The following is a 12336-nucleotide window of genomic DNA, read 5'->3' as shown; positions in this document are numbered from 1 at the left end:
ACTACTACTACTATTACTACTACTACTACTACTACTACTACTACTACTATTGCTGCCGTTATATTACTTACTACTGCTACTAATACTACTGCTACTACAACTACTATTATTACAATTACCACAACTACTGCAGCTGCTGCTGCTGTCGTTCCTACAGTTAGCATTACAATTGTCGCCATCGTCATTGTTGCTACAATCACAGTTGCAGCTGCAGTTGTTGTCGTCGTCTTCGGTGTCAATATTGTTATTGCTATTGCCACTATTATGATCAAGAACCGAATGAAAGTAGACAGTAGTATTTGTAAAAATGCATAGTATTTATTAGGTTTAATAGACGAAGGGTACATTCATTTACAACTTTGTAGACATGAGTACATGTTACCAAAGTATGAGGAATCAAAAATTTTACTATACTGCCAATTATATGTGGTCGTTTACTATCCTCGACTTTAAATACAAATATGAATGCGCATTTTGCAAGTGATATATGGTGAAAACTACACGAGGCAATAATACTATTAGCCATTTTTAAGTGTTACCGTTCGAAAACGATTTATTTCACCATTCAGTTTTTAAACTGCGTAACTCACAAAAAATTTTCTTAAAACTCGGCTGTATCGAGACGGAGACGATGCCACGTGAATTCATTGTACAAGAAAATAAGACTTTGTGCCTTTGAAATACTGCCGCAAAACTATGCATTCTAGCTTCAAATAATTTTAAAAGTATAATATTCTGAGGAAAAGTAACGACATTGATAATAAGAAGAAGAATAGGACTATATTTTACTATTCATAAGTTTCTTTGTCTCCCACAGCAGTATTTCTAATAGTAGTAATAGTAGTGACATAAGAAATTGCAATAGCAGCAATAATAGTACTAGTTCTAGCAGCAGTACCAGTAGATGTGGCAGAAACGATATAGTTATTTTATTAGAAATAGTAACATTAATAAATGAATTAGCAGTGCTACCGTTATTGCTACTGCAATTACCATTACTGACCTGTAGGGATTAGGCGTTATTACACACAGTTACTTCACAATTATTTATATTATCATCTATATATTTCTTTACCGATTAGTATTGCTCACAGTAATATTCTTTTATATACCATAATTATATATCTACATGTACAATATTTGATTTTTAAACTAATTTATACTATGCTAGATCATGTAAGATCATGTATCGTTTTCTTCGTTTTCGCTGTAGCTACTTCATTACATTTTTTTTTAACTCTTTCCTAGTGATTCTACTATTATTACGTATAACAATATTACACAACCACCACCGTTACCGCTATAGGTCATTGACGTCGTCGTCGTCGTCGTCCTCGTCATCGTCCTCGTCGTCGTCACCGTCACTGCCGTCGTTGCCCTTGTTGTTGCCGTCATCGTCGCCATCGTCGTCTTCGTTGTTCTCGCCTTCTTTCCCATTTTGTTAAATTATACAATCCTTATAGCTAATATAATTTAGTAAATTAGATTTCTTGTATAATTGTAATCGTTATTATCATTATTATTGTTACTATTTCCTGGGAATAACATTTTTACTGGCAACGTTGTCCTCCATAATGAATTAGTAACAACAATTTCTTACAAGTGCAACGGCTCACTGCAGCTAAAAGAAGAATGGTAAGATGAGTAAGTAAGGTATACACAGGCTCCGATTTAATCCTTTATTCTCTATAAAAAGATACCGAACTGAAGTCCAGGGATCTATAGATCCCTTTAATATATTAAAGTATATCGTAACCAGGTAAAAGTACTGAAAAATTTAGTATAAAATCGTAATATATTTTGAACGGGTCAATATTTATATATATTGTTTGAAAATGCTTTGTGTATGTATAAAAACGTGCGTGCGTGCATATGTGCGAATATACAGTAGTACAATTATTATTCTTTTTGACAGTATACATATATTTATGTATCATCTTCTATTATACTTCAAATCGACTGTTATTATATTTTCACATGTTGTAAACATCTACTACTAGATTCTTTGTCGTCGGAATAATAAGATAAGATAGGTATTGCGGCAGTCGGATCATTATACTCTTTAAACGTTTGCCAAAAATTATATATGTGACAGACACAACAGGTTCTCACACCCGATATTAAATTATTAAGCGCATATAATTTTATGTATTTATAATTATATAATAAGCTAACTTCTGCAAGTATTCGATGAAATTTAATAAAATAATTATAAAAGATTCATAGTTATCTGCAATGCGCCGTAACAAAATTGATTTAAAACTTTTATTAATCGTCTGCAATTTCTGTCGAAAATATGAATTTCGTACATTACTTTCATTGTTCGAAATGCGTTTTTTAAATTTGAACTTTTCGTGAAGTTTCTAAAGCTTCCTTGAAATCTGAGATACATATATGAATCTGTAAAAATAGTTTGCATCCGATATGAAAATGAATTAACAGCGCTAACGTCGCGAATTTTGATTATATGTGGTACACAGGTGTGTACGTATACTTCCGTATTTGTGTCGCCACTGGTATATCAGTGGGTGTCGCTGTAGTATATGTTACAGTACATACTGTATGCTATAAACACATAATGTCAACACAACTGTTAATGAACTAATGTTATCAATGTACTGACGTGTAATATTACAACAAAAATATCGAAGGTGGTTAAGTCCCATTCGAAATGCTTGGTGTTCTGTGAATTGATAGCACACTGAAAATGGTTGTGACACAGATAAACTTCTCTTAATCTTATTTATAAAGGTTGGAGAAAGATTGGATGCTATTAATTATCGTGTGATAACAGCGAAGTTCTTCCTTTTGGAGGTTTAACAAAATTAATGGGGAATGAAATAAGTGCCCGGAACGGGCTAGAAATTGACGAGAAATCTGTCGAAATAACAGATTTTTGGGCGCACCATACTGCTCGCGTAAAACAGCATGGTACTCAAATAGTATCTTTATTTGTCAGCGAACCGTCTTTGCATTATAGTGCAAGTTTTGGGAATCCTTCTCCTTTGGAGAAAGCTGCAAAGGTTAACGTCAGTTTATTGATTACCTTGTATATTGTAAAATACGCACGTACGTGTATGAATCATATCTCCGAAGTCACATATTTCTTTCAACGTATCGTTTTAATTACTTATACAACATCTGCGTGAATGACGAATATATTTTTCAGAATTTAATGTTGTATAGGCATCCTTGTATACTTAAGTATGTCTCGTCGTGGTCCAAAGGCAGCAAGTTTTATCTGACAACCGAACAAGTTAGACCTCTGATTCAAACAATAGAAACACAGAATACTCTCCAAATATGCATGGGTTTGTATAGCATCTTACGGGCACTTGTATTTCTTCATGAAAAAGCATCTGCTTCTCATAACAACATATGCGGCAGCGTTATTTATGTTACATCTGAAGGATGTTGGAAACTCGGTGGCTTAGAATGCCTAAGTAAATTCAAAGAATTGACTCCAGTGTATTTAAAGAAAATAAGAAGCTACAGGTACGAGAAAGCAGTATCGCCCGATGAAGATACAACTATCTCGTCGAGTAATTTTACAGCAATTGATGCATACGCGTTCGGCATTTTGGCAGAAGACATTCTGAAACTGAAGAATGCTGGTAAACATATTATTCAATAAATGACTTTTTGTGTGCAGGAAGATTGTAAACCTGATAGAATGATCGCATTGTTTCAGAGGATGTACCAAGTCTCCTAGAATTCAAGCAGTTTTGTAAAGAGAATTTACAGAACTCTGATCCACGTTTAAGAAGCAAATTATCAAGTGTGCTTCAACACCCATTTTTCACTCACGATTTCATGAGGATACATGCATTTTTAGAGGAGTTGCCATTAAAAAGCAGCCAAGAAAAAGAAATATTTTTTGGGTTAGTAAACATAATAAATTAAATAAACACGTTTTACCGAATGGAGCTACTTACAATATTCGTTAAAACATTGAATCAAATTACAGGAGCTTAATAGTGCAATTGAGAACATTCCCCGAAAATATTGTTGCCGAACAGTTGGGCCGATTGTTACTTTCACGAATGGTGTTATTAGATTCGACTGCGCAAGAGAAGCTTTTACCATTCATCTTAAAACCTAAAGGTAAAATGCTTTTAAAGATATCATGCATTAAATACATAAATAATCAGTACCGTTTCTTTTACAGATGGAAAAGACAACGTGGACGATAATTTGTTTATAGTATCAACGTTCAAAGCATATCTAGTACCTAAACTGCTGCAGATGTTTTGTATAAGAGACGTGTCGATACGTTTGGTACTTTTATCACATTTTAATTCGTTCGTTCATACGTTTCAAGCGGATGAACTAAAATCTCAAGTACTTCCTGAATTGCTTGTTGGAATTAAAGATACGAACGATCATCTCGTTTCTGCTACGTTAAAAGCATTAGCCGACGTAGTCCCGATTCTCGGTGCGGCTACCGTAGTTGGTGGGAACAGGGGAAAATTATTTACGGATGGTCGACCGAATAAAGTAAAAGACAACGGGCAAGATAATAAGGCAGTATCATCTTTTGTAAATATCGTTGATTTTGCAGCCACCACAAGTACTAGTCAAAGCATAATTAATTTACCAGAAAGGCCATCGCCGGATGGAGGCGAAGATAAAAAAGAGAATATCTCTTCGATTACGGAAGAAGAATACACATGGTCTGATTGGGAGACTCAAGAAACCTCTACTAGAGATGCCCATCCACAGATTTCCCAATCGTGTGATCAAACTAGCGAATCCAATGCGAATGAAGTTTCGACCGTTGATTTAGTACCAATAATTGACACAAATCCAGTATTTGATCTACACAAAGCTAAAGCAATCGAGTCGAAATTTCCAAAGAAATCAATTATTTTATGCGATATTTCAGAACTCGATATCAAGAATTCAAAATTGACAAATTCCATGAAGGAAGAGTATGATTTCTTCACGGATATGGAACCCGTAATAAAAAAGACTCAAGTCTTGCACGTACAACAACCACAGTTAACGTCGAAGAGCGTGTTCGACATTAAAGCTTTAAACGAATTAGATGTAAGCGAAGAGAATGATGGTTGGGATGAAGATTTAAGCGACTGGGGAATGAATGATGCTCAAGAATTGAAGATTTAAGAAAACATACAAATTTTTTTAAATCGTATGTATTATATAAGATACAAAAGTAAACTTAATTCGTAAAATAAATTTGTACAAAATACATGTGAACTAAAGTTCAGAACAAATTTTTTTAACGAGGCAATTATTGTTATTTGCCTAATGTTGCAGTGGAACAAATATTACTCGTCTCTGAAGCACGATCCTGATGTATACACATACATGCATGCATACATAAGTACAATAACTTAATACAAAATTTAATACATAAATCAAATAATTAACTTTTATAACATATCGAATTTTGTGATTAATATGTATGATGCTTGATTAATAAATCAATAATGTTCTGGGCAATTTTATTTTTTAAAAATTTTTCTAGAATTGAAAAGAAAATATGAGATCTTTTATTTACAAAATCCGTGTGTACAACCACAGACGAGATATAGGAGTAGACCAATCACCCAATGTATTTTTTTGTCTCACATCCACTACTATTAGCCATTTTTACTAGACACGAAACCCCATATGGTGATTGGTCTACGCCTATACCTTGTCTGTGGTACAACCAGTTACAACACAGTTCTGGTTGTGTTGACCAATCAACATAATCCATGTTTAAGACGACGATAGATGGCGAAAAGGATGACATCAGTGCACCCTGGTGTCACAATCCATAATCAACGAGTAATCTCGAATTTCGTGAGGAGTATCCGTACATTGGAAACAACTTCCTTTTTTGACGTGGAACTTCGGAAGGCTCTGTACCATACGGGGTCTTTCCTGCATCTTTTGTAAAAATGGTGAGTAAAGAACGGTAAAGATTAACTTAACTCGACTATTTGGATTCTCTATTATTTAATTCAATCGTTTAATCATTGTGAAAACACTGGATGCACGAAATTTCATAGGATTCAAACAAAGATGTTTAACTTTCAATTCGTTTAACGGCAGAACGCATGGCCGACGCGAAGGTTTCTTTCATTTATCATAGGAATTTCATATTTATGTAACAATAATGTACTTTCTAATTAAATTATGATTTTGCCGCATTACTTATAGTGCTTATTAAATATTGGAAGTAGAAAAACACTTTGTTTACGAAATGCAAATACGCAGTCATGAATCTGTAACACAAAAAATACTCGAGAAGCAACGGTTAATTATTGTTTTAAACCGTTATTGGTTATTTTTGTATTTTAGGTAATGTTACAACGTAAAGATATGTGTATAAATTTGTATGAAATCGTAATGAATTCTATTACATGATGACAATCTTAGCTCACTTTGACGAGATAATGAAAATAATATTTTCCCTATGTCACTGATCTTATGTGAACGTTATAAATGAAATATAGAAATCATGTTCTGCATTGTGTAAACTTATATGTTGTGTTCTAGGGTTTTGTAAAAGTTGTTAAAAATAAGCAGTATTTCAAACGTTATCAAGTCAAATTCAAGAGGCGACGCGAAGGAAAGACTGATTATTATGCCCGTAAACGGCTAACCATTCAAGATAAAAACAAATACAATACACCAAAGTATAGACTAATTGTACGTCTATCGAACAAGGATATTACATGCCAGGTATATAATCCTCACTGACTTCGTTCAACATTTTTGTGTCATAAAAATTCTAACATATTGTACATTCGATTAGGTAGCATATTCAAGAATCGAAGGAGACAGAATAGTGTGCGCAGCTTATAGCCATGAACTTCCAAAGTATGGCGTTAAAGTTGGTCTTACGAATTATGCCTCTGCATACTGTACCGGTCTTCTTCTGGCACGAAGAGTAAGGCTTTTATGCATTATTCATTTTTGATTATATATAAATTACATATATTCAATGATGAAACACTCAGCTCGCTTTGATGCACAACTGAAGAAAACACAATTGTTCCCTATTTTTTAATTCTGAATCATATAATTATAAAACCAAAACATTCAGGAAATTTATACATGTACATTTAGAACAACATTTGTATATTTTTTCTGTAGTTGTTGACCAAATTGGGATTGGATACATTATATACTGGTACAAAAGAAGTAACAGGTGGCGAATATAACGTTGAAGATTTATACGAAGGACCAGGGGCGTTCAGATGTTATTTGGATACTGGTCTCATGAGGACTACCACAGGTGCTAGAGTTTTTGGTGCCATGAAAGGTGCTGTAGATGGTGGTTTAAACATTCCGCATAGGTATAATTTTTTAATCGTTTATTGAAAATTTATAAAAGCTCGAGAACGATAATTGAATAATGATAAATAATTATGATGAACGTATGACACATGCGCGTCATCTGAGTCGCAGCAACTCGTCACTTTGTCTTGTGTACTACAATGCATAGTGACGATCATTGCACAGACAAAACAAGATTAAAATACGTGTCTCTGATAATATACGATTGGATGTACCGAACCGACAGAGAGCAACTAAACATTTTCACTAACTTTTCTTATTCTTTTTCTCTATAACGGATAGCACCAAGAGGTTCCCTGGATACGACAATGAGTCGAAATCGTTCAATGCGGATGTTCATCGGCAACATATTTTTGGTCAACATGTTGCAAATTATATGAAAACGTTGGAAGAAGAAGACGACGAAGTTTTCAAGAGGCAATTTTCGCAGTACATTAAAAATGGCATCTCCGCCGACAATGTAAGTGTTTATAGTTTCACTGTACAGCAACTTCGTCCAACTAATAATTACTGTCAGGCTTCGAAAGCTTTACAGTGTCGCAGTTGGACTATAGCAAACACATTGGTTATGAGAGATAAATACGTAGACAATTGCATTTTTCCTATTGACCAGTGTTACATTGTAACTACCATAATACATTTTTGTGTATCAATTATGTTTGTTTTTGCCGATAGATTGAAAATATCTATAAACAAGCCCACGAAACAATACGTGCAAACCCAGAACACAAAAAGGTTGAGAGGAAGGAAGTGCCCGTGAAGAAACGGTGGAACCGTGCGAAACTGTCATTGTCGGAAAGGAAGAACCGTGTCGCACAGAAGAAAGCATCTTTTCTTAAAACGCTAGAAGAAACAGAGGCTTAACTTTCTGGGACAGACATTTCTACCTTGCTCCATGTACATCCGGAGTATGCAAACAACTTTTCGTTACGATTGTGTGTATTAAACAACAAGTATACAGAAAAGATTGTGGAACAAAAATAAAGAATATCGGATAAAAAATATTTATTTTTCTTACGTAATCGCTAATATTTAAATTTATTTATTTATTTTTATTGAAATACATCGTTTCTAAGCAATTGTAATATAGTGACCTCTTTCGACATAAAGCTACGTCAGAAACTATGATCTTGTTCATTCTTATCAATTCATTTCACATATGTTTTACATGTTCGCTACTATCGTCGACTCAAAAAACAGTAAGACAGGTACTTTTTTTAATGAGATGGTTTATATAGACTGTGTGTATGCGTGTGTTTGATCAAGGTTCGATTTCTGGTAGCAGCGAACATGCAGTACAATATTCGTCGATCTTATTTACGGTCATACAATATGTACATAGGATGTATGATATACATGTATATGTGGTTATACGTACACATATATGCGCGTAATATTTCTGCTGCAATAACAAGATCGTATTACTAAATAAAATTCACAGCACAAAAGTTAACGCTTCAGTTTGAAACTCCATACATAATTAAAATATAAAACTACGATTTTTGGTGGTTGGGACAAGTATATTTTAATTTACATTTTAATATAAAGAAACATAGTTGATCAAATTTAATTGACGTAATCTGTTTCGAAAATTATCGCCTAGAGAAAAATGTGTGAATCTGGGACAAATGATTTGTTTCATTTCTACCGAAAAAGTGATAATCTATTGCGAGACCCAGGTAATCGGCCTTGCTCGTCAGTCAATCCGGCTTGAATATCTCCGATAGAAGGTACTGTTCTTACTTCTCCTCTAGCTGCTACGCAAGGAGGTGATTTGAGTAATCGACGTGCTACATTGCTTATGTGGTCCTTTGATATTTCATCTGCAAGTATTTGGTGTCGTTATATTTCTAATTTAATCGAATTCAATTGAATTAATCAATATCGTTTACCGATTGCTTTTATAAAGTACTCTGGCCGTTTTCTAGATCCAGTGGCTAAAACTTGTCGTCCAATGTCTTCGAAAACAACGGGCCTCTGCTCCAAATTCATGAGCAGCATGGACTGCAGTTGCTTCTTTGCTCTCTAGTTCGTTGGGAAAGTAAATCTAATTGTAATTATCGGTAAATACAACCACAGACATGTACAAATGAAAGTAATGTTAAAACGATGTCCTACTGCTAGCTCGCTGTCCGTGATATTACTAGTCATAGCAACCATCTCGTGCACGATTACTTCTACCATTTCTTTAACGTGAGACGGTGTACAAGATGCATGAATGCAAAAGAGTCCTGTGTCAGCGTATGCGTGGTTGTATGCAGTTGCACTGTATAACCAATGGTACCTGCGGCAATAACAATCCACGGTGATTTTCTTTCGATCAACGAAGAAGTACACTTTAGATCTCGTCTACCTGTTGAGCACATTCGTATACAAACGAGTATACATTCCCTTGCCAGGCCCACCGGCACTAAAGCTGCCACCTCCACCCATCATCATATTTAAAACGCACATTGCTACAAAATCTGAATCTTGATGGGAACAACCTTCTAAACCTATCACCACATGAGACAGTTCCGGTAAACCACTTGGCCCTGCATAAACGGGTACGTTACATTCCTCCTGAATAATTATAATAGAAAAGTTTAGAGTTAGTAAACATTGTCTCAGTGTGTAACGATTCTTCTCTCTTTACGTAATTAGGGAGATAGCTACTAGTATGTAACCTCCGGTATATTGAGCTATAGACGTGTCAACCGCGTTTAGCTTTTCGTTTTCTTTTCCCGACGATACTAAATTACTATCCTTTCCCCTTTCTTCAGCTTCTTCTTCTTCCCAGATAGTTTTCTTTTCAACAAAATGTCTGAAACGATAGAAATGTTAACATGTCTTGGAAATCTCTCTTTCTTGTCAAATTAAATATTATACTTTGGGCTTTATAGAATAAAAAAATATATAATTTCCAATGAATATTAAACACTAATTTTTAATTACTTTTGAACCGCGGAAACCAAATGTTCATGTTCCACACCAACTCCGGCCACAACCATTCTATTTGGTGTGTGATGGTTTTTCATATACTGGAACAATATTTTTCTATCTATGTAATCGATATTTTCTTCTGGACAGATTTTTGGAAGGCCAAGAGTATTGCTTCTGTAAGCAGCCTGAAAAAGAAATTTCTATATAGAAATCTGTATATCGCCTATCAATTAAATCCTTTTACATACCGCATGGATCATATCCATGAGTATCGGTTCCTGTTCTGGCCTTGTGAGTAAAGATTCCAATTCGAATCTGATCATTTGTCTTGCCAAGTTTAACTGAAAATATTAATTTTTATCGATATTAATATTGTCCTTATATAGCAAGTTTGAATTAGTAGAGAACATTCAGTACAATCGTGTAACTTGTATAGTACTTAAAAACATAGTACTTTCTTACTTCTTCTTCTGTTATTTTGGGTCTTAAAGAAATATCACCTAGTATTTGTACAACTGTATCTAACCCTTGACGTTCTGCTGAAGCAGCATAAACAAACGTGTCCCTAGATGCTTGACAATCGCATATTCCACCATGCTTTTCTAATGCCAACATTATTTGATCTTTACTTTCATGAACTTTTGTGGACTGAAATAATAAAGTTTTAATTTTTGTACTTTTCCAACATTGTTACGAAGATTAAATTGTCGATCTGTATAGAAACTTACTCCAAATGCTAGTTTCTCTAGAAAATGAGAGATTCCGCTGGGATATGCGATTTCATATCGTGGCCCAGAATCAAGCAACACTGTGAAGTAATAAATTATATGCCGAAGACAACAAGATCATGTAAAATTTGTTGAAAAACCTTGTATACTCACCACCAACCGTGCAAAATTGACCAAACCGATTTTCGGAGGCAACTCTTAATCCATTTGGCAAAACTGTTACTTTAGTCGTTTGATGTTCTTCCTTCTTTGTAGCGTAGACTGCTTTGGGTAAGTTAGGAATAGGTTTGGTCAACGGAGGATGATTTGTAATAACTGATTTACGTGTTATGTTAGTATTAATAACTTTTTGGGAAGAAAAGCTGCATTTACTTAAAAAAGAAAAGGTCTGTCTTTGCATTGCACTGTAAACAAACATCACTCACATTAAATGAAATGCGTCCATTAAATCTATAACTAGGTTGACTAAATAAAAGTTCGAATTGTGCAAGTACACGTTTCTAATTTTGCATAAAGCCAAATACCTTTTTTTTAGAGCTACTGCCGTAGAGCTCCGTGACACTTTCGTTAATAAATGCATGTTAGCGGATTACAAAATTTTCAAACATTTAAACTAGATTTCCCACCTTCCTCGATTTAAGAGTGGAAATTAATCATCTGAAAAGAACCTCGATAACTACCCTCCTGTAGATTGCTGTAGATCACTGTAGATGCTGTAGATACACAAGGGAATACAGATACACATGTACTCACATATATATCGACAATCAAAATAGTGTGTTCACTCCACTCTGCAATTGCTACAATTCGAGAGTCAACAGTCGAAATGAAAACCCACTCTATATAATGCTATTGCACCCCAGGTTAAAAATATGTAAGTGGAATATAAATAAATGCTCAAATGCACGCAAATTGCAATTACGATGCTTTACAATATATATTGAACATATTTTTATTCAACAGTATTCAATTGTTCTATTCCCTTGAATTTGCTTTATACTTTAAGAATTGGTAATGATTTTATTTAATAACACCAGAGACGTTACATTTGAACATATCGTCGTATATGTACATATTTATAAATAAATTAAATACCAATGGATAAAGTCACAATTGTTAATATAAAATATTAATTCAAAGGACTTTAATAAACAATCTGATATAATGAATGATGATAAATTTGAATGTAATAAATTTTATTGTCAGGTTTTCAAAGTGGCGTTACATATTACTTTTTCCGCTTCTTATAACGCCTAGGATTAGTGATGGGCACCATCGACTAAATCGATAGTAGCCAACTACTATTTTCAGTCGACTGATTTTTTAAACTATCGACTGAATTTAGTAGTGGTTGGGTTACTATTTTCAGTCG

At 34.2% G+C, this 12336-nt stretch overlaps 3 protein-coding genes across 5 annotated transcripts; 2 read left to right on the top strand and 1 right to left on the bottom strand.

Moving 5' to 3' along the window:
* Nucleotides 1-2509: 2509 nt before the first annotated feature.
* On the top strand, nt 2510-5464 carry LOC143359627 (protein-associating with the carboxyl-terminal domain of ezrin). Of its 3 annotated transcripts, XM_076797691.1 has the most exons (6): nt 2510-3023; nt 3170-3614; nt 3692-3881; nt 3968-4104; nt 4169-5152; nt 5281-5464. In XM_076797691.1, the coding sequence occupies exons 1-5, from the start codon at nt 2829-2831 to the stop codon at nt 5125-5127; spliced, it is 1926 nt and encodes a 641-aa protein (XP_076653806.1). In that variant the 5' UTR covers nt 2510-2828; the 3' UTR covers nt 5128-5152; nt 5281-5464. The 3 variants fall into 3 exon arrangements, with proteins under 3 accessions (XP_076653806.1, XP_076653805.1, XP_076653807.1); XM_076797690.1 differs by having other exon boundaries at nt 4169-5464; XM_076797692.1 differs by having other exon boundaries at nt 2960-3069; nt 4169-5464.
* A 292-nt stretch (nt 5465-5756) lies between these two features.
* On the top strand, nt 5757-8439 carry Rpl5 (ribosomal protein L5). Its single transcript, XM_076797800.1, has 6 exons — nt 5757-5912; nt 6511-6696; nt 6770-6904; nt 7111-7313; nt 7597-7774; nt 7990-8439. The coding sequence occupies exons 1-6, from the start codon at nt 5910-5912 to the stop codon at nt 8176-8178; spliced, it is 894 nt and encodes a 297-aa protein (XP_076653915.1). The 5' UTR covers nt 5757-5909; the 3' UTR covers nt 8179-8439.
* Nucleotides 8305-11951, bottom strand: LOC143359678 (mitochondrial-processing peptidase subunit alpha). Its single transcript, XM_076797799.1, has 12 exons — nt 11718-11951; nt 11489-11621; nt 11118-11368; nt 10965-11044; nt 10699-10884; nt 10485-10577; nt 10249-10421; nt 9970-10117; nt 9668-9876; nt 9433-9598; nt 9207-9339; nt 8305-9137 (listed from the first exon to the last, which is right to left on the bottom strand). Exons 2-12 carry the CDS (start codon nt 11542-11544, stop codon nt 8959-8961), a joined length of 1674 nt encoding a protein of 557 aa, XP_076653914.1. The 5' UTR covers nt 11545-11621; nt 11718-11951; the 3' UTR covers nt 8305-8958.
* Nucleotides 11952-12336: the final 385 nt, after the last annotated feature.

Source organism: Halictus rubicundus, chromosome 12 (genome assembly GCF_050948215.1).
Source record: "Halictus rubicundus isolate RS-2024b chromosome 12, iyHalRubi1_principal, whole genome shotgun sequence".
Lineage (NCBI taxonomy): Eukaryota > Metazoa > Arthropoda > Insecta > Hymenoptera > Halictidae > Halictus > Halictus rubicundus.
Note: the sequence above shows the minus strand (reverse complement) of the source record. Positions and strands in the feature narration are given on the sequence as shown.